Consider the following 20,899-nt stretch of genomic DNA (forward strand, 5'->3'; position numbering starts at 1 on the left):
GAACAACTGTTCCTTTTTCTGTTTTTTGTCACGCTCCTAAGGATAAAAGTTAGGAGTTATATTGTTGTCTTTTTTTACCCTAGACTTAGACATGTTTTAAATCCTGTGATCAGCTGCCTTGACTGCTTTCTGTCCTACATACATGCCTTTTTTCTCTCTGTGATACTTTCAGTGGTTTCCAAAGTTGAAATAATTTCCTACTCCTCAAAGGGCCAGAATGTTTGAAGACTTGTAATTGAGAACTTCTGGCTGTTCAGCCAAATAGGTCTTAACATCCTGCGGGTACTCTGTGCATCTCTTCCCCCTTTAATGGTTGGTCCACATAAGAGGCAGCAACCTGGCACCTCTCCATGCATCCATCACTCCTCTGCAGATGGTGGTCAGAGAGGCAGCGTTAGGGCCGAAGGTGCCAGGCTGGCTGCAGAAGCCACTTCTGGGCTTCTTTCTGTTGTTTGGTGCGTGCCATCTGTGTAGTCTGTTCTCTGGTTGACAATGTCTTTGGAAATAACCTTTTCTGTGTAATAAGCTATTAAGGAAGGGTCCTACATACCCCTTGGTAGGAAGCAATGTTGGGTGCCCTTGTTTTCCAGGTGAGGGCAATGATGGAGTGTGCTGGAGAGGTGATGGCAGTGTGGGTAGAATGGGTTATCCCATTCTGTTCCCTGCCGAGGTGTGTGCAGGTGCTCTCTGCACTGGATAAGGCAGTGTTAAAACATAACCTTCTACTCCTCTTGGGATTGTGTTGCAGAGATGCTATTAAGAGGGAAGTCTGAAGAAAGAGACGGTGGGGCAGAGCAGGGTGTTTGCCTCCTTTGTTTAACTGGAAAATACAAGTCACAATTTAGGATCTCTCAGTATGTGAAAGCATCATCTGGGAAATGCTTACCCCATGGCCGCGGTAATAGTGAATTACTGTTATCTGATAGCTTTGTTCCAAAACCCAGGTGAATGGGAACAGTTTTTCCTGCTGTTCCTGGCTTGCTGGGCACTTGGCAGTCAATGTCTATAATCCATAATCTTGTTGTGTCACAGCTAAATGTAGGAGGAAGCTCTCAACCCAGAAGTGGTCGAGATGTGAAGGATACCCGTACCCTGCTGAGCTGAGGAAGGTGATCTTGATTTGACTTTTTTCTTCACCCCCTCTAACCTCCCTCCCATCTTCCAGAGAAAGTTCACTCCTGCGACCAGGAAAGGCAGAGCGCCCTGGAGGAGGCCAGGCAGAACCCCCGCGAGGGTATCGTCATCCCTGAGTGTGCTCCCGGAGGGCTCTACAAACCAGTGCAATGCCACCAGTCAACTGGGTACTGCTGGTGTGTCCTGGTGGACACGGGGCGCCCCCTGCCTGGTACTTCCACTCGGTAAGAGCTATAGGCCTGGTGAGATGAGATATAAAAAAATACTGTTGCTATATAAGGTAAGTTCCTACTTCTAGAGCAGTCAGCTCTGTACTACCTTCCTTAGAGCTAGCAATACCGTATGTGATGTTCCCTATTGAATGTTACTATGCAGCTCCCTCTCTGTAGGAGCTGGTGCATAGTAACTACTGCTCTTTCCTCTGTGTTAAGTATTCATGCAAAGCAGCCTTTTTTTCTCTGGCTTGCAGCTTTTGGGTGGTAGCAGGAGCCAGGGCTGTGCTCAAGAGTACAGATCAGGAGCATGAGCAGTGAAAAGACAAGTGGCTTTGTTGCATTATCCTCTGCTTTATACTTCCATGCTGCAGCCACTTGGATCCTGACCAGTACAGATTTAGAAGACTGCTTGGTTGTGCGTTGATAGATTTTAAGCCAGTGATAGATTTTTCTTTAAGTTACTCTGTATCTTAAAACTGCCTGGGGAATCTTTTGTCACTTGGGGTTTGGAAACAAATTGTGGGTCTGGCAAGTTATAAAAACAGGCCAGTAGGAGTTGGGACCTAAACTCTGCTAGATACAGTGATTCTGCAGAGCATGGACAGCTTTGGAAAAAAGCTCAGCCTGTGCCCACAAGAGTTGGAAGAGGGCCTCGTGCTGTTTGTGGGTTTAGGTTGCTGTGCAAAGTATTTTTCTGAGCAAGAGAGAGTGTTCAGCCCAAGGGCTGGGAGTAGTTTCTAAGACGGCAATTCCTTCTCTCTCCACTTCTGCTGTTGCTGACTGTCCATAAGGAGACAGATGCTTGAGAACAATATTTCTTCTGCAGGTTTATTGGTTTCCCCTGCAGTAAGCAGATAAGACAGAACCCCTTAGCAACCATCTGATGACACTAAAGCTATATTGCATAGTTTAGCATCTGCTGTTCTCCTTTTTCAGCTATGAGACCCCAGTGTGTGAAAGCGATGCCAGATTGAAGAGCACAGAGATTGATGATCCATTCAAGGACAGAGAACTTCCAGGTCAGAGAGGAACAAGATCCTGTCTCTGCCTTCTTCCCTTGTCTCACCTTGGGACTCTTAAGAGGCCAAGAATATTGTTGAGGAGATGGGGGATTTCCCTCACGGTGCATGTTTTACCATGGGTTTTATTCTGTGTTATTTTGGATCACCTCCAGTTTCAGAAGTGAACTGGAAAAGGCTGGGAGTGTCCTGGGAGCCGGTTTATTGCCTGTCTGCCCTTTGAAAATATGTCTGGGATCAGAATTTTCAGGAAAGAAACCTGGATGCCTGGAGGTCCCCTGGGGAAGAACGGGCTCAGCACTGAATTTTTTTCTTCAAAGCCTGGCCAGGACAGGATCCTTTCCATTTAGCAGGGCTTTTCAGCAGCTTGGTGCCCTCTAAGCAAGGAAAGAAGACACAGCTGGCAATTGTCAGTGGACCAACTGGCTCCCTGACACTGCACGGACCAGGCAGGGCAGTGTTCCTGGTGCACTAAGGTCCCTTAACTAATGCTGGCTCCTCACTTAGCTGGACTTTATTCCTCATTTTCCGCCTGGGACCCGCTTTATCTCCCATTACTGCTTGTTTTATATTCTGCTATTCCCTCTTAACAGAGTGACAAGCCATAATTTACTGTTTGCCTACCTTGTTTCTGCTAGGAAGATGAGCTAGGCATAGGTGTCTGTGCAGATCTTAAAAATGCTATCCTACCTGCCTGTGCTCTGGTTTTTCCTTCCCGCTACCTTTCTAAGGAGATGAGTGAGGGGCCCTCACTGACAGGTCAGCCATTGCTCTCCTGGGTGGGGGCTGACTGCTTGAAAACAGAAGCTACAGTGGGTTCCTCTCCACCATGAGGGAGTGGTAGAGACCAAGAATTCTGCAGAAAGAGCTGGTAACTCTGGGTCCACTTCATTTTCTCCTGGCCCTTTCTAGGGCTAGCATAAAGTGAGTTGTCCCTGAGCGGGTTAGCAAAGGAAATGAGATTTGTTCCACACCTGCCTTCTGTGCCTCCTAATTCTCCTCCTGCTGGCTCCTGACCTCGGGCCCTGTAGCTTTCTGCTTAGGAACTCTGCCCTCAGCAAGGCTCTCTTCTATGCAGCTTCTCATTTTCACAAGTCATGTAGAAATTTTCTATCTGCCTCCCTCTTACATTTAAATGAAATTGGCCAATTGGTTCAAGTATTACTTTGAGGGGTAGGGGGACGGAAACCAGCTAAATAATTGCATTAAGGCTCATTTCCTTAGGAAATCATGCTAAAATAAAATAACCTTACTTCCTTTCTTCCCCATCCCCTTCTCCCCTTGTTTTACTGCCTCTCCCTGCACTTCCCCCTGCCTCTCCAGGACTCCTCTGTGAAAATCCTTTGCTCTTGGGCTTTTTCTTTGAGACTTTATTTCTGATCTCTCAGGAAGACAGAATGGTTTCGTTTCCCTTTTCCCACCGCTTCTGCACTGCAGCTGCAGCTGGACAAGGGGACAGGAACTGCTTGATGCAGAAGAGGACACATGATGCTCTGTAGCTTAGTGGTCTGGTCCCAGCATCAGACTCCAGGAGAGTTCCCCTCTCAGCTCAAGCCACTTTTCTGTGCCTAAGTAAACTTTCAGCTCTGTGCTTGGCTGCATTGGCTGGCACGATGGTTCCTGTCACTGAAAATACCCTTGTCTATAGAGAGACTAGGAGATGGAGGATCTGATCCTGGTTTGTCTGCCTGAGAGATGCTGTGCTGCACAATCTTTTGATGCAGACTTGAGGTTTGTTTGATTAGCTGCTCTTGTATGCAAAAATTCACTGCTGAGCCAGAACAGCAGGGGGTGAGAGAGGATGTTTCTTTTTACTTTTTTCCACTCTTATTTCTTAGCAGAACTGAATTTTAAGAAAAAACCCTGCTTTAATTTGAGACTTATCATTCCATTTGCACTCAGTTCTGTAAGGGGGACTCCTTACCTTATTCCTCTTCTAGAGGTTTGCCCATTCTTCAGACTGTCAGTGCTGCAGGCAGTGTGCTCCTTGGCCTGTGTGAAGAGACCCTGCAGAGGCCAAGGTGGGGGAGACATAAGTCCAAATCCTTGCACACCTACACGTACCCTTTTCACAAACTGTGTCATGGCTGTGGCCAGAAGAAAGAAAGAAAGAAGGAAGGGAAGTGTTGCTTGCACATAGCAAATGGCAAGCTGCTAATTCCTGCAGACGGTGAGAAGCTGAGGCCCCAGGGAGATGACTTCTAGCAAATGGTTTTTCAGCCTTCTCATTACTGCAACAAAAAGCTCCTTTAAGTGAGTGGTCTACTCTGGCTGCCATAGCAGCTTACCCATTACAATGCTGACATTTTCTGGACCATGTGCCAAACGAGTGCTGAGGGCTGTGTGTGTGTGTAATGCACATAATATGGAGACAGGCAAGGGACTGTTGGTTAGCTATTGCAGAGAACAGAGCTTGTAATACTGCAAAGGAGGGAGTTTTGTCAGATCAATTTGCAAGCTGCTTTCAGCTGTCAAGGGATTACAGTAAGTTTCTGGTGCTCTGTTTGGGGTACACGTGCTTCTCTGCTTGTCCAGGAAAAGCAGAAAGTGTTGACACTGCTATATGTTGCTAGGGGGAGACTGTTTTCTGATGTCTGCTGCCTTAATCAGCTGACTAATTGGTAGTGAATGTTGTTTTTGGGAAAGAGAAGAGGTAAGGGATGTGGTGATGGCTTCTCTGTCACATCAAGAGAAGACGATAGGATGGGAGGTGATGGGTTTTGGACAATGGTTTTGGAGATGGTGGGTTGAAGTTAAGTATGCTTGTTCCTTGGTAGGCTAGAGCAATTGTTACAGTATTAATGCGGTAGTAAATGAAGTATGCTTTTGCTCTTCTAAGAAGCAAGGAAACGGCATAGATTGCCTCATAAAGGTGAGGAGATGGAGAATTTCATCTCAGCTGTGTCATAACAGGCTGGCACTGTTAAGGATAGGAGCCTCTCTCAGTCTGTGGTTATGATGGTGGGGAACTAGACAGCCTCAGGGCTAGGTAATGGAAATGGTTACCAAGTTTGTCTTCAGCCTGCTTTGTCCTGCTTAAGCTAGCAGTGACTGGGGGCGATTACCACATGTTGACTTAGACTGACATATTTCCCATGCAGTGTGATCATGCAAAGAACTGAATTATTGTGGTAGCTGCTGGCAGGCAATACTCTCTGTACCTGAAGAGGAGAGTGCAAGCAGCAGCACTCGCTTTGGCCCGTGCTTTGGGAAGCTTTAAGCTGTCAGTTAGGACCTCAGAACAGCCATGTTTACAGAAGAAGATGACCCAGGAGGTAATGAGTTGTTTTGTAAACTTCTCTGCAAGTGTCACCACGGGAACTTTGTCTGCCAGGCGCTTCCAGTACATCCCTGTGGTTATGCTGGTAGGGAACTGGGAGAGACCATAAAGCTAACCACATGGTCTTCCTGCCAAATATTGTTAGTGACCCTCTGTGTGCCTGGACAAAAGCTGGAGGACAAATTGCCACCCAGAGAAACCCACTGAGGGATTCTTCTGCCTTTCCTTAGGGACTGATGATGGCTGCCACGTTACAAACAAAGGAGGTTCTGGCTGATCCTTGCTGAACTAGGGTAGGAAACCAATCCTGTGTGTTCTTGCATTAAACCTCCTCTTTTCTTTCTGCAGGCTGCCCAGATGGGAAGAAAGTTGAATTTATTACCAGCTTACTTGATGCTCTCACTACGGACATGGTACAGGCTATTAACTCAGCAGCACCTACTGGGGGTGGGAGGTGAGTCCAGAAAGCACTTGGGCTGAACACCACCAAGGTGGCTGTAGAGCTCTGGGTGCCCCTGAGGTGGGGGCGGGAGGGAAAGGTGTTGCTCTGCCCTGATATGGGTTCCTCTGGGTTGCTGGGAGAGGAACTGAGTCTGCATCTTCAGATGCTGCTCTGTCCTGTCATCCTAGCCCTGCTTGCCTCCTCCCGCCCCTCCTCCCTGGCAGCTGCTCCACCATAAAGGTTAGTATAGCCCATTTGAAGTGTGAAATGAGAGCTCAGTGGGAGGAAGTGGCTTGTTCTTTTGTCCCCTGGTGCATGAAAAGACCTAATAAAATGCAAATGGATTGAAGGAGACCGTGTGGCCTAGTGGCTACCATGGGGAGTGAAGAATGCGAACTGAATTCTTGGCAGTACCAGCGCTGTGGTTTTGCTGTGCAGCGGGAGCCAGCCTCCCGATGAGGAGAGGAGCTGTTTTTCATGGCCCTCCCCTCTGATCAGCTGCCTGTTCATCCCTCTTTGAAGGAGCAGCAGGTCAGGCCTGTTGCAAGACGTGGGCAGAAGTCTGCATTTCTGGGGAACTGGAGAAAAGCTGAGGTCTTGTCTCCCCCTTCTGCTTGATAACAGCAAATCCCCTTAGTGCAGCAGCTGCAATGCTGCGGCAGGACAGGCCGTTGAGAATGGACTGTGATGGATTTACAAGTTCTACATTGCCTCGGCTAGGCAAGGCTTCTATGCTTCTGGATTCCCCCAAATATAAAAGCAGTCAGTGCTAGTTTAGCACACAGAGATGCCACAACGAATACTGTGCTTATGTTTATAGGGGTGTAGAGATGAAGGAGGTGCCTCTGTGCATGTGTTACTTCCGTGGGTATTGCTCCAATGTATTGAGAGTGATGTTGATCCCCTGCTTTCCTCTTCAAAATGTAGAAGGAAGCAGTGCCATCTTTAACTACTCAAGAAAAAAAACTTCCTGGGTGGCACCTTTGTGCCTCTTGGTTTCAGTATGGATTGCTTGTGAACCCATATGGTTTTAACTTTGCATTTGGACCTTACAAATCAGGCCAGTGGCTGAGTGCCTGCACGCTGAATATTCTGTAACCCATCGAATTAGCAGTATACGCCTAGCATGTCTGTATTCATATAAACAGGATGAAAAATGCCCTAAGGATGGGAAATACGTCGTTCTCTCCCAGCCGTAAGCATTCCAATGTCAATTCTGTCTAATTTGCATGGTTCAAATGCAGTGGGTAGGGGTGGCGGGAAGCCCTGGAGAGTATTTGATATTTATTTGGCATCTTTGGCACAGGGACTGAAACCCAGCCAATGTAATCATCACTCTTAAAATAAAGCTTAATATAAACTAATATTTTAAAGACCAGAGATGTATGCCCCAACTGCACTTCTATAAACCAGCAGGCTTGCTTCCTGATGTTCCCCAAGCTTTGTGTATTTCTCAGCTTTCAATAGAGGCCTTTCTGGTAGAATTTTTCACTGCCCAGCTCTTCACACAGTCATCATGTTGATTTATTTTCAGCTCCAGCGTCAGCAGCCCAGTTGCAAGGGGAGAAAGAAATCTTTTAGCAGGCTGTCCTTTGTAAGGCAAAAGACTGCTACCACCCAAATACTCTGCCTGCCCACAGCCACAATTAAATTCAGGGAACTGCTCTGGTGTAAACTTCCATGTGCATCAGCTAGGCTAAGTGCATACCCCAAAGAACATGTGTCAAGCTTTTCCATCCCACCATGCCATGATGGGACCATTTATTTTGCAAAAAAAAAAGCATTTCAAGGAATTTTTGGTACTTATATAAAAATTTAATCAGTACAGCTTTCATTTCATATGAGTTTGCAGAGCTGGGAAGCTGTCTCTGTGCAATGAATGAGTCCTGCTTTCCAAGTTTCCCAAGTGGAGAAATGTCCAGAGTCCTCTCTTCAGGAATATCTGAAATTGTCTGGGTGACCTAACTTGACTTTGGCACTGGAAATGAAAGCTCGTTTCCAAGACGAAGGGACACTTTACCTATAGGGTTAATAATTTCCAGCCTTAACAACTAACAAAATATTGGATTTATGTCAGTGCTTGTCCTGTATCTCCCTGGCCCAGGTTTGCTGAGAAGGTCACGTTGAAAAGAAAAGCTAGAGATCTGGCAGTCTGATTTTTCTTCATGTCAGTCATGTCAGTTTTAATGTCTTAATGTCAGTTGTCTTATTTGTGAGGCAAGCTTCACTTACTGCAGGCTCTTCTCCATCTTTGCCATAATGATGGCAGAACAGGTTCTGTTTAAACACGCACTGGTTCCCTCTGTAGCCTCTCTCTTTCTGTTCCTGTACAGTGTTCAGCATTTCATCCAATTTAACTGCTGGGCCTTTTTTAGAGTTTGAACAATGCATCCAATGATCTAAGGTAAATTTTTAACATATCATCAGCAAAGCTTATGCCTGTTGCAGAGGGCAGGCCAGGCAAACAGCAAGCCGTACCCCCGTGTCAGTTGGCCCCATCTATTGTCCTATGTATTTTAATCAATCAGAAAAGCAGCAAGTAGGATTTGGTGGGAGGGATTATTCATGTTTCTCCATGGCAGCAGAGAGATGATACTGGCTACAGTATGCATCTGTAGTATCAACATTAAAATATGGGACCAAACACAGAGAAGTGCCTTTCCAAAGTGTCAAGGGCTGAAAAAGCCTAACAGTTGAGAGTCTTAAGGAGCTCAGCCTACCTTAGGGTATTAAAAAAAAAAGGCTGAAAGATGATTTCGTATAATCTGAGTATTTCCATAGGGACAAAAGCTCTGCAGGCTCTTTAGTCTAGCGGGGAAGAGCATGATTAGCTGAATATAAACAAACTTGTGATCAAAATTTCTTTAAAGCGAGGGCAATTCTAAGGCAGAATGAAGTCATGAGGGAGGTGACAGATTCCCTCTCTCTAAGGCTTTCATCTTAGGCCTGACGCCTTTCAGAAAGACTTACTTTAGTCAAACCCGAGTTATGGTCCTAAGAGTAATTTGATTCACATTCTGTGAGTATGGTATACAGGAAATCGGATTAGATGACCCCGCGGCCTTCAGTCTGAATGTGGATATGCGGAGTGGATCACTTCTTGCATTTGCTGAGTGTCTTCATCTTGAAGACTTTACCTATTTATGCTACAAAGCTATCTGGCTTTGCAATTAATGTCCGTATTAGCTTTTTTTTTGGGGGGGGGGCGAGGAGGAACATGGGGAGAAATGATAGAGATCTGCATTTAAAATACTACATAGAGCTGTGCTAAACTGCACGCTTTATACTTGGCACACACAAAAACAATCTAGTAGCAGCAAAGTGAGGCTGTACAACTTGGATTGCTGCAGGCCATGTAAGTAAAACCTGATAAGACTTTTTTTTTTATTGGGCATGCTTAAAACAACCTTGTAATCCCTTATAGGTCTTGTCTCGTTTAAGCAAGTTCAAAGCTATTGACTTTAATTGAGTTACTCTTGCTTTACAATAATGTAAATGAGAAGAGAACTTCCCTTCCTCATGGCCCTGGTTTATATTGCAGCAAAATAGGCAAGTAGACTTCATTTAGACTTTTGAAACAGAAAATCTCTGGTAAAATTAATTCTTCATTTTAAGTTTATGTAATAACTCCAAGGCACATCTTGTTACTGTATGTTTTCAAAGTAATTAAGGGAGCACTTGTAGGAAATTGGTTTATTAACCAGTGTTTGGTATCCTTTTTGAAAAGATGCTTAGTTGAAATTGTTCACGTATAAATCCTATTTAATAGAAGCAGCACTTTTTAAAATTAGACTTTGCTTTAGTACATTTTAGTCTATCTAATTCGGACATATTCATATTACCCAGGGCCTAAACTAAAATAGACCAAAGGGGGTCCCAGCCTGGGTTTCCTTCATCTGAGAAACTCTCTTTGGTCCCTGCCAATTCAGAAATTAATTTTAGTTGCCAAAATGTGTGCACTATGGCTTGCTACAGTATCAGCAAAAATATTAATGCCCTGTGGAATTTTGGGTTAAAAGGGCAGCTTACAACAGCCGCCCTTACCATGTAACACAGCAGCTGTGTCCCTTCATTTTAAGTTGCCAATTATTCCCCATGTAATAGCCCTAAAAAGTACTTCAGAAAATTGCCCCCGAGGTTCCCTTTCATGCTCTAGTTGAGCAGTTTGAAGCAGGCAAGCACAGCGCAGCACATCTCCAGGGTGTTCTGAAGCCAAGCCATGTTATAATAAAGATTGACACTTTCAAACAGTGCAGGGAAGTTAATGTCCAACTCCTATTGCATTTCAATTGAAGTTGGATACTAACTTCTCTTTGTGCTCCTATGGAAATTCTAGCCTAATTAAAGATACGGGAGAGTTCATGTAGGAGGAGGATCTTTGAACAGTCAATGAGGAGTAAAGGGTGGTGATTTTTAAACCTTCTAAATGATTTATCCCACAATCTTCAGAAAAGTTGTGTTCAGAATAATGTTTCATATACAACTTAGCCAGAGGAGAGGAAAAAACTGGACCTGTAATAGGAAGATAACTTAAGTTTTAACTGCAGAGGAATTATGCATTCCCCTTAATGAATTTGGACTGTGTAATACCCTTTTGTTTAGTCTGAACACAGCTTAGTTTTTTGTTGGCTTCTTGATTCTTTGGCTACAGGAAAGGGAGAATAATAAAACAAATACACGATCCTTTTGTAATTCCATTAGAGTAATCCTCTTTGATTCAAGCCATGTTCCACCGTTACAGCTTTTAACTTTAGAATACGCAACTGCAAAGAACAACAAAAGGAGAGTAAGAAGTGGAAGCAGAGTAAGAACAATTCTGAATTTTACCTCAGCTTGTTAAACTCGTACCGCTTTCCACCACTCCCCCAGGCACCTTGGGTGGACATCATGAATGCTGCCATAGGCGTTGACTGGCAGGGTCAGTCCTGTCATTTCTTTAGCTTTGTTCTCATCCATCCTTCATTTAGCGACGGCACCAAGCAAGGTATACATCCTTGCAAAATATTTTCAAGTCATAGAAACTTACAACTTCAAGTCCTGTAGACATCCTGACCACAAACATACCGTCAGTGTTAGGAGGGGAAGCTATACTAATTTTTTTTTCTACTCTTGCTTCTGCTAGCAGCTTCTTGTCCATCAGTGTTCTTTCATCCTGGAATAGCTCCCTCTGGTTTATAGTCTCTGTTTGCAGTCCTGAGTTAGGTGATGTTAGGCTGGTCTTACTCCCCTTTCCCCCTCCTGCCTCAGCTGCTACTGTTGCAACATAAAGTTTGTATTACAAAATAATAGGTTTTCTAAAGGTCTTCAAAGAGGTAGTCATCTGGTGGGTACTTCAGAGATCACAACCTTGCTTTCTCTCAAAGCGGCATTTTGTATTAGGATTTTCTGTCACTGCAACAGTACTGTGGGTCCATGCAGCCTGTGCAGTGGGATGCAGCGGGGCTGCAAGTGTTCAGGGAGTAAAGGATCAGCTTTGGTAGGAATGGACTTCAGTTTACTCAGTAAAATTTAGTGGGGCGTATTACACTTTGACAGCACAGTTCTATGGAGGCTAATGTGATTGCACACTGTATATGGTTCAGTATGTGAGTAATGTCTGACACTTGCTGCTCTTGTATACTTCACCCTATATACCTCTCCTTCTTCCCTGCTCCTTCCCACTGAGTAAACTCCTGCTTTCTTGCAAGGGGCCTCAAGGGCTGTAAAGCATTACAGACTGCATGCAAAGTGCCATAATCAAGCTGTCTATTTGATATTTTGGCATATTCTTCTCTCTCTGCTCCAGAATTCAGTGCAGCTGCAAAAAGTGCATGCCCATGTTTTTTCATAGCCTCTTTTCTTTCTGCCTGTACCCCAGTTACACCAGATGATATGAAGGTGTTCTGTGGAAGTGTGTCTGAACTGGAAAATAGTATTGTTAAAGGTAACGGTACTTTAACCCACATATCTCCAAGCATAAGCCACCTAAGTATTCTCCTCCTATGAGGGAGCTGATAGCACATTATACAGGAGGAGGAGCAAAAGCCTACTTAGAGAAGACTATGTACTTGATGCCAACAAATAGTAAGAAAGCTGAGAGAGCAGGTTCCCTGTTCTAGGCTGTTAATGACAGACCGTGCTTCTCTTCATTGTTGGACTGTGGGTGGGCTTATGCTGCATAACGGAGCTAAACTTGCTGGCTCATGTACGGAAGCGATCCAGCAATAGCAGGTTAGATTTGGAAAATCAGCTTGCACAGAGGTCTCTGCTTCCCCAGCACTCATTCTTTAGGATTGATTGTTTTGCCATAGAGTGCTAAAAAGGAACAATTAGGAAGAAAGGCAAGTACAGCTGTAATGTACTCAACATGAGAAGACTGAGAAGGCTGTCTGCATTTTGGTAATGTCTGTCTTTACTAGGTCTTACAAAGCTGCTACAGCACTGGAGTGAGAGACTGGCATTCAGTGGATTTTTGTGTGACTGGTGTTAGAGCAAGAGATGATGTTTTGCTGGGAGTTGAGAATGTACAGGACAGCTTTGTTGTCTCTTGATTTTTCTGATTCCTTTATGGTCTGAATGAGTAGAGGCAGCCCAACAAATGACGTTTGCATCTGAGGGCTGATTTATTTCTCTTGTAACAGCAATGGAGAGGTAATAGAGGGAAATTCCCCTGGAATACTCGGGCAAAGTCTGTGCTTGCAGGACAATTAGAGCCCTCAGATTTATTTATCTTTTTTTATCTTCTCCCAAGTAACTGGCGAAAGGACGAGAGGAAATGGCCTCATGTTGCGCCAGGGGAGGTTTAGATTCCAACCTTAATGATTCTATGATTCTATGATTCTATGATTTCAGCTGACCCGGCAGGTATGGTTGTTGTCATGGCACATCATCAAAGCTAGGTGGCTTAGCAGTGCTGTAAAGTTGCATCAATTCATGTTTCATGGATGGTGCAGAAGTGTCTTGCATGGGCAGGTGTCAAAGTCAAGACAGTTAGATACGGTGTTGTAACCTCAGCCTTCTTTAGTGTATCATGTAATTTCATGAGCCAGGGAGATATGGCTGCACTGAGATGATGTGGATCCTTCCTGTGCTGGGATTCTGGATGATCATCAGAAAGGGCAGGCAACCAACTCAGGAACTGCAGTCCCGCTAAACCAGCCAACAGGAAGTGGTAAAAACTCAGAAATGGCTATATCTTCCTTCCTCCTACAATCACAGCAGCTAAACTAACTCTTTTTAGCTCCATTAGCATGCTGCAGTTTTCAGCATGAGCTCTCAGCATGTTTGTAATGGCAAAAATTGATGTATCATCACCTCATGAGTCAATGTATTTGTATTAGCCTGTGGATTTCCCTGATTTTCTTTATGGAAGTGCTGAAGAGAGCTATATTGCCTCTCTTGATAACTCATAAGAGCTCCTCCTTGGTGTGCCTCTGAAAAAGAGGCACTTTTAAGTCCTGCTTCTGAGTGTCTCTTCAGCAGGTAGAGAGAAGCTTGTGTTCCTGTTGCCTTTCTGCTGTTGGTTCGAAGATGCTCTGCTATTTTCTCCATTTCTGCCACTCCAGTTGTGGGCCTTCAGGAAACAAAGGGGACAAGGGGAATCTCACATGCAAAAGCTCAGGTTTAATTCCTCTATCTCAGCAAAAGCAGAATATTGTCCCTTGTAATACAGAAATTCCCTGTGGCTGCTGGAAACATGCTAGTCTTCAAATGATAGCCAGCTCATTTCCAAAAGGGAGAGAGGCCAATGACTGTGTTCATAAATGTCGTAGAAACAAGCCACAGGATGTGTTTTTATTCTGTCCTGTCATCCTGGCCTTCACATACAGTTTCAAGGCTCTGAAAAATCTGGGCACTCCCTTAGTTTCCTGGGGAGATTTTTGAAATTTTTGCTTGTTCATAGGTGGCTCCAGGGGCTTGCCTTGTATTTTGGCTCCCAAAACTAAGCCAAACTTATTCCCAACCTCTTCTTCCTCCCCCACAGTGTTTATCCTACTGTACATTTACCAGACACTGTGACTGAATGCCAGGCTGCCTTCTCAGCTAAGAATTAAATGATGAAGGAGATAGTTTCAAGTAAAACCTTGGGAAAAATGCTGTGCAGTTTATCTGCCTCTCCTTACTGTGTGTTTACTTGTTTCGAGGATCCAGATGTCTCTGGATCGGGGCTACCTTTCTAAATCGTATCCTAATTTGTAAAAGCTATCAGAGAAGGTTAATGGGATCTCTGTTCTTCACCTAAGCTCCAGTGCTTGCTTTCTGCATGTTGTAGACTCCCCTTCACTAGTGATTTAAATTACCATGGCGGTAGGGTGGGGGTTTTATTTTTCAGGCTCTGTAGCTGCATTTTAGAGGCAAAACTGGTCATACCGGAAGGTCAAAAGAATTTTCTCCCTTCTAGTTCCCAACAAAGAAATTTTCAGTGACCATTTAAATATATATCCTACCAGTTTCTGAAACAAGGTTGGTGACAGTCTTAAAGTGCATTTTATAAGGTACCTGGGTTCATATTTCCCCATCAGCTAGAATGCCCCAAACTCACACCAGAATCTGGTTGCCTGCAGCACGCAACTGTCCCTCTCTCACTGCTGGGGAAGGAATTAGGCAGCAGCTGGAGGTGTGTCCTGGAATAAGTCAGAGCAACCAGTGCCAGTGTAGTGTGTCTAACTACCTATCCACTGATTTCCATGCACTGAAATGCTTTTTTCTTGGGAGGAGAAAGGATCAAGTCTCAGCCTCATTTCAGCATCATTTCAGCTTTCTCTGTTGGCACACTCATCACATGGAGAAAAGGCGGACTAGCTTAGTGCAATTTTTAAAGAATTATTCTTTAGAAAGAGTTTCTTCCCTAGTTCTTTGTATCACTGAGGAATAGCCCCTTTCCCACTGCTGCTGCAGAGCACCAGACACCACTTAAATGGTATGACATAACAGTGCCTGTTCAGTGATGGCTTGATGTTGAATGGCAGCATTCTCTATTCGTGCATCTTCAGCTGTTGCTTTTCCTCCTGCTCCTCTTCTCCTCCTCTCTGATATTGTTCGTTGTTGTCCACAGAAAGAAAATGTGAGCCAAATAACGTCAAACTTGTAATATCACAATCAGTAAGAAATGAAGCAAACTGAAGTTGCCAGTTCCATAGTATTGCTTTAATGGATCTGTGGTGCTTCTCTGCTGTGGAATTCTTGTGTATAAATCAACCATGTGAAAAGCATTAAATATGCTGAAAATACAGCACAGGAGTTCAGATCATATAAATAGATACAGCAAGAATGTTGCATCTTGCCAAGGACATTTTCAAATAATGAATGTGTCTTGCATTAAATGAATTTGTTCCCTTTCTGAAGTCTAGATGTTGCTATCGCAGAAACTACCATGACAGCTGACACTCACGGCTCTCTTGCTGGTAACTTGAATGGGAGCCCAAGGGTCAAAAGGACCCTTGCCCTCTAAAGCGGATCCTTCTGGGATTAGGCAGAGTTTTAGCAACTGGTGTGAGGAGAACCAGAGCTACTGAGGGTATCAGCCTCCAGGAATCTCTTGGCACCGCTTGTTAATGCTAAAGGACACTTCTAGAAAAAGTTCATCTCTCTCAAAAGAGCCCAGCTAAAAGGAGGAGACTTTAAGACCTGCATATTTTGCCTGCTTTAAATATGGCATAGTGCATGTCTGACTCGGTGAGCAGCTCTGGCTCCTCAGCATGTGCTTGACAGTGTTGGTGAGAGCACCCACTTGTTGGGGGCCTGTGCTTCCTCTGCTCCAGGTTCTCTGAGCCAGACCCCAGCCACACGCTGGAGGAGCGAGTGGTACACTGGTACTTCAGCCAGCTGGACAACAACAGCAGCAATGACATCAACAAGCGGGAGCTGAAGCCTTTCAAGCGTTATGTGAAGAAGAAAGCCAAGCCCAAGAAATGTGCCCGACGTTTCACTGACTACTGTGACCTCAACAAGGACAAGTCAATCTCGCTTCAGGAGCTGAAGGGGTGCTTGGGAGTCAGCAAGGAAGGAGGTGAGTGCCTTTCCTTCCCCACTGCATGAGAATAAAAGACTTAACACAGAGTTACAGCAAACGCAGGAATCGGTTTTCTCCCAGGTGATTCAAAAGTGCCACAGTTTGTGTGAGAAAATGAGTGGGATTAATACCCTGCCATGCAAATGTCGTTCATTATTTGTGTTATGTCTCTGTCTTATCCCTTATCACAGTGCTAAGCGCTGTACAGAAATAGGCCAAAAAGATGCGCTGTACAGAAACAGGCCAAAAAGATGAGCCTTGCCCAGGACCCTGCTTGTACTATAGAAGTCCTTGGAAACTGTAGTTCAGATCAGGTCCCTTCTGAGTAGTACACTGCTAACAATATTCTGTTGTCTCAGCCATGTAGGTTGGATGATGTATGAGCCAGCACAGACCCAGTCCTTTTCCAGAGACCCTGTTGACTAACAGAAATAGTATTTATTTTCATTGCTAAATCTAGCATGCAAGGAAAGTGGATGACGCAGAGAGCTCAACGCAGAGAGAAAGCGCAGGGCTGTGCTGTTGCCCTTTTTCAGAGTTAAATTGCACTTAAAGATTGGGGGAGAAATAGGGCATATGAATAACATATTTTCCTTTCTGTTTAGTGCCTGAGCAACCAACGCACCCTCCTTCCTTTTCTTCTTCTTTCATCTTCACCTCATGTTCTGTTGGGACCTGGACCAAATTGATTTTTTTGGAAATTTTATGAATTGAAACCCAAATTCAACAATTATCAGTCATTCTTGACTGTGGGCAGACTCGCTTGGCAGGAGAAGGCAAACAGGGAGATTCCAGGGGACTAATTTCCTGTGCAGGTGTTTTGGCTGCGTGGACAGCTCTTGTTACAACCATCGTGCCAGTTGGGAAGGGTGGGTAGCTTTCTTTCCCCAGGCTTAACCTTTACTTAGTTCTTTCGTCAGGTTTAGCACGAGTGGGAAGAGAGTCGGTGCATTTGGGTGTTGGGAAGTTGCCTTTTGTAGGTGCTTTGCAAACATCTTAGTTATCATAATAAGCCTGTTGCATTACTCGTCAGCTGTGAGAAGTACTCAGCTTCCCTAGCTCAGTGGAAGGTTTTTTTCTTAGTCATCGGTACCTTACTGAGGAATGACATACCAAAATAGCAACCCTGTTCCTTAATTGTATTACCTTCCCAAGAAGATGAATATGCTAAGTGAGTTTTATTGCTATTTGGCCTGGAATAAGACTCTCTGGAATCTGCTGCCTTGGCCAACTGACTGTTCAAAATTGAGTTTATGGAAGGGGGAAAGAAAAAAGGAGAGAAGGAAGAAAATGTGAATCTTTGAGCCCGTGTGAAGGGGACAGAAAGCAGTGAGATGTTGTTGTGAGTACCTGATTGCCCAACTATTTGCTGAGAACACAGCCTTGACCTTTCATGGTTTCTTCTGTTGTATGAGGACAGGATTGTCTGCAAAAAGGGGCTCTGACCTTGTTTTATCATACAGCTCCACATACCTACTAAAGGCCTGATAAGGCCTCGAGGATCAAAGATAAATGGGTAAGTTATGTGGAAGGAGGACCAAGGGGGGCTAAAGGATGGTGAGGGCTAAAAAGCAGTAGAGGGGGCAGTGCACTAACATGTAGGAAAGAACTGAGGGAGGGTACTCTAGAGGTGCAGTAAGCAAGTTTGTGATGGGCCTTTTTTAAGAAGTCATGAATTTGTGAGGTGGTAGTGACACGTGTGCTCTGCTTTCTATTCACAAGAACTTCTGAATTAAGAAATAACTGGTAGCTTACCCCTTCTCCAACTTTCCCTTATCCTGATCGTGGGTGCATGCTATCAGTCAACTAGTCCATGTATTTGCTCTGTTTCTTTCTCTGTACCATGGCCTCCAAACATCTGCAGGGGCTGAGTTCACTGTGGGTCCAAGCCAGAGTTCCCAAGAGCTAGTTGGGAACCTTTTTGATGATGTACTTTCAGTTGTAAACTGGCAATCAAATGAAACCAAAACTTTTCATGGAAGTGTTTCTGTTTCAACAAAAGCTTTGCTGGAAAGGTTTTTCTGGTCTGGATTGGATGAGGAAGGGTTGGAGGGAGGCAAGGAAAGTCATCATTTCCCCTTGATGTACTTCATTACAAATGGACTTGCCTCAGATGTTCCAAATCCTGGTTGGGTATCCAGCAGCATAAGGAGTAAAATGACGTGGGTCATCGTTCCAGGTGAGTGTACCTCCTGCTAGGCAAACTGAACACTTGTAATGATTTTGAAAATAAAACTTAATACAAATTTTGTAGGGTTTGGGATGCTGAGGAAAACAAATGTTAAGGCTTCTGCATTTTTGTCAGTGTTTTGCTTTGGTTGTTTTGGGTTTTTTTTTGTGGTCAGTTCCTTCCAAACATGGAAATAGTGTTGCTTGAAGGAAGCATGGGGCATAGATAAATCAGCACTGTTATATGCCTCTTGGGCACTAGCTATTCTAAATAAATAAGTGGGAGAATTCAGCTGGGATATTCGTAAGGACAAACCTGAACCTGAGCTCTTTCCAGCTTAGGATAAAGTCTGTCCAAGATGCATAGTTCTGTCTGTCTTCCCCTCCTCAGCAGGTTGTTGATGCCTGTGGTAACCTAATATGTGGGTGCTGCCAGCCAGTCGTTCTTTCTCGAGGAAAATAGCTGTCCAATCCGTCAGCAACCTTTCTGCTTTTCCACCCTTATGATGACCCAGAAAGTTGCTGGGAAATCTGCTAGGTCTGGTGGCCACTTTGCACCGCTCTCGCCCCTCTGCTTAAACCAGATGTGTTTCTATCAGGGGCAACTCAGATGGAAAAATACCATTCCTGGATCTCAGAATGGAATAGCCACAAAAAGCCAGCCTTTGAGGGCTTGCAGAAGCCTGCAAATGGTTTCTTAAACTGAGGCAGAACAGGCAGAGAGGGCTTATAGCTCAGAGTACGCCAGAAACAGTCTTTGCCATCATTTGATCTAGGATTGTCTATTTGAGGAATTGCGGAAGGAAAACAGACTGATTTACAGCCTGTTAAAAGTTAGCATTCATCAGTGCAGTCTGCGCAGCCTGAGAAGGGGGGAATCATCTGTGATCAAAGAACAAATTTAGCTCTCTGCTTTAGTCAAAAGGCAGGGTCCTTGAGAGGAGATAGACACACACTGTAAAGCTTTGCTGGAAAGTTACTGGACCTGAGATTAATAGGAGTCCAGTGATCTCGGAGGGGAGGACTGTAGATCTGAGCAAGGCTTACACCCGTTGTGCTGGCTGCAAAATTCTGGAGTTGAGTTTTACCTCTATATTCTTTACCTCTATATCCAAGATAAAGTCAGCATTTTGTGCGTGCCCAAAGAGGAGTGAAGGGATTAGGCAGTGAAGAAATGTCCCTCCGCCAGCTGACGGGAAGTTTCCTTCTGCCAGTTCAGATCCCGTGATTGCTTTGCCATCCAAGAGCTTGTCAGATGGTAGGTGTTGGGCGTGCTTCACAGGCCATGAGGACTTCTGGGGTGGAACCCAGCCACTGTCTGTGCCAACAGCCAGCTACCAAGACCACAGTCCAGAAACAGGATCAAAATGTCTTAATTAAAAAGTGTGTGTGTAATTAAACAGCATGTCACTTTCTACTGGAGCTGAGCAAATACTACAGAAAGGAGGAAAAATAATGGACAATCTAAACAGCAGGTTTAATTCAGCGATGTTTGGGACGCCTCGTATTGGTATCTGCAGAAGTAACTGATTCTCTGCATGCTTGGGAGGCTTCTGGGAATGAGGATGCTCTATATCACTGCTGTGCAAGCAGCTGTGTGGGAGCAGGTAGCAAGGAGCAGTCACCTGGGAAAGGCCTCCAGACCAATGATGGTAGAAAGCTGACAACAGTCTTGAGAGGCTATGAGAAAACTGTAACCAGGTAACGACCGAGTTAATAAAAAGGAAATTCAGAGTACATCTCATTACAATTAGATTAGAATGTAAACGAGCTCCACTGGTTCAGTGCTTGTTTTTGTTTGCCTTGTTCAGATATCCCCCTTTGGATCTCAGTAGAGATGCTGTAGTTTGTCGCCTTTGATCTTGAGGAAAGTTACTGATGGTTAGTATGAATCAGGACATCAGTATCGTGTTGAGGACCCAAGATAAGGCTTGTGGTAGCGTGTCCCTCCCCCATCAAAGGTGAGAGCTTTGCTCAGTAAGTCTGAGGAATCGTTTCTACCTATAAAAAGTGGCCGGGGTTTCCTTGGGGCTTTTCCTTTTGAAAGACACCTGGCCTAATCCACTGTGGCTAGAGTTGTTACCCAAAATAGTGTACTTGTGAGGCTGAGCAATACTCTGCATTGTAAAACCTACTGAATGATGGGATGTTACCCTGTAATACCCAAGGGCTTCCCAGGTATATGTTAGTAACCCGCTGTCACCATCTGCCATATTCCTTCCTCTCTTTCATGTCAACTTTATGCTCGGTGCAGTGTTGTTTTGGTGGGGTTTTGTCTTCTGTAGGTATATGTGGCTGGCCTGTTTTTACATTGAAGGCAGCTGGCTGAAGGCAATACTCTCTTCCTTTGGAGTGACAGGCGATGAGCTTCAGGGTGGTTTCTCAGCACGGATGCATGGGGCCAGACCCATGGAGCACAGAGCCCTACCAGGCTGCTGGAAAGATTTGCCCAGCCCAGCCTGGAGCATCCCTCCCATTTCAGGGATGCTCCCTGCCTTTTGTATCAATTTACCTGGAGCTCCTCGCCTCTTTCCGAAGACAAATAGGCCTCATTCGCAGCAATGCACAGTGGTCTTAGCTGCATCGGGTGCAAAAGGTGTTTTTTTTCGGATGCCTTCTCCCTCACCCAGGCAGCCCCACGGGGCCGGG

The 20,899-nt window shown here is 44.8% G+C and overlaps 1 protein-coding gene across 1 annotated transcript in view; it reads left to right on the forward strand.

Moving 5' to 3' along the window:
* SMOC1 (SPARC related modular calcium binding 1) overlaps positions 1-20,899 on the forward strand; it is a 179,932-nt gene that overhangs the window by 144,549 nt on the left and 14,484 nt on the right. The window contains exons 9-12 of the mRNA XM_009325595.1: positions 1,166-1,358; positions 2,286-2,368; positions 5,997-6,102; positions 15,831-16,078. Coding sequence (XP_009323870.1) covers positions 1,166-1,358; positions 2,286-2,368; positions 5,997-6,102; positions 15,831-16,078 — 630 coding nt within the window. The remainder of the gene's footprint in view (positions 1-1,165; positions 1,359-2,285; positions 2,369-5,996; positions 6,103-15,830; positions 16,079-20,899) is intronic.

The sequence above is a fragment of the Pygoscelis adeliae genome, unplaced genomic scaffold, assembly GCF_000699105.1.
Source record: "Pygoscelis adeliae isolate BGI_AS28 unplaced genomic scaffold, ASM69910v1 Scaffold356, whole genome shotgun sequence".
Classification (NCBI taxonomy): Eukaryota; Metazoa; Chordata; class Aves; order Sphenisciformes; family Spheniscidae; genus Pygoscelis; species Pygoscelis adeliae.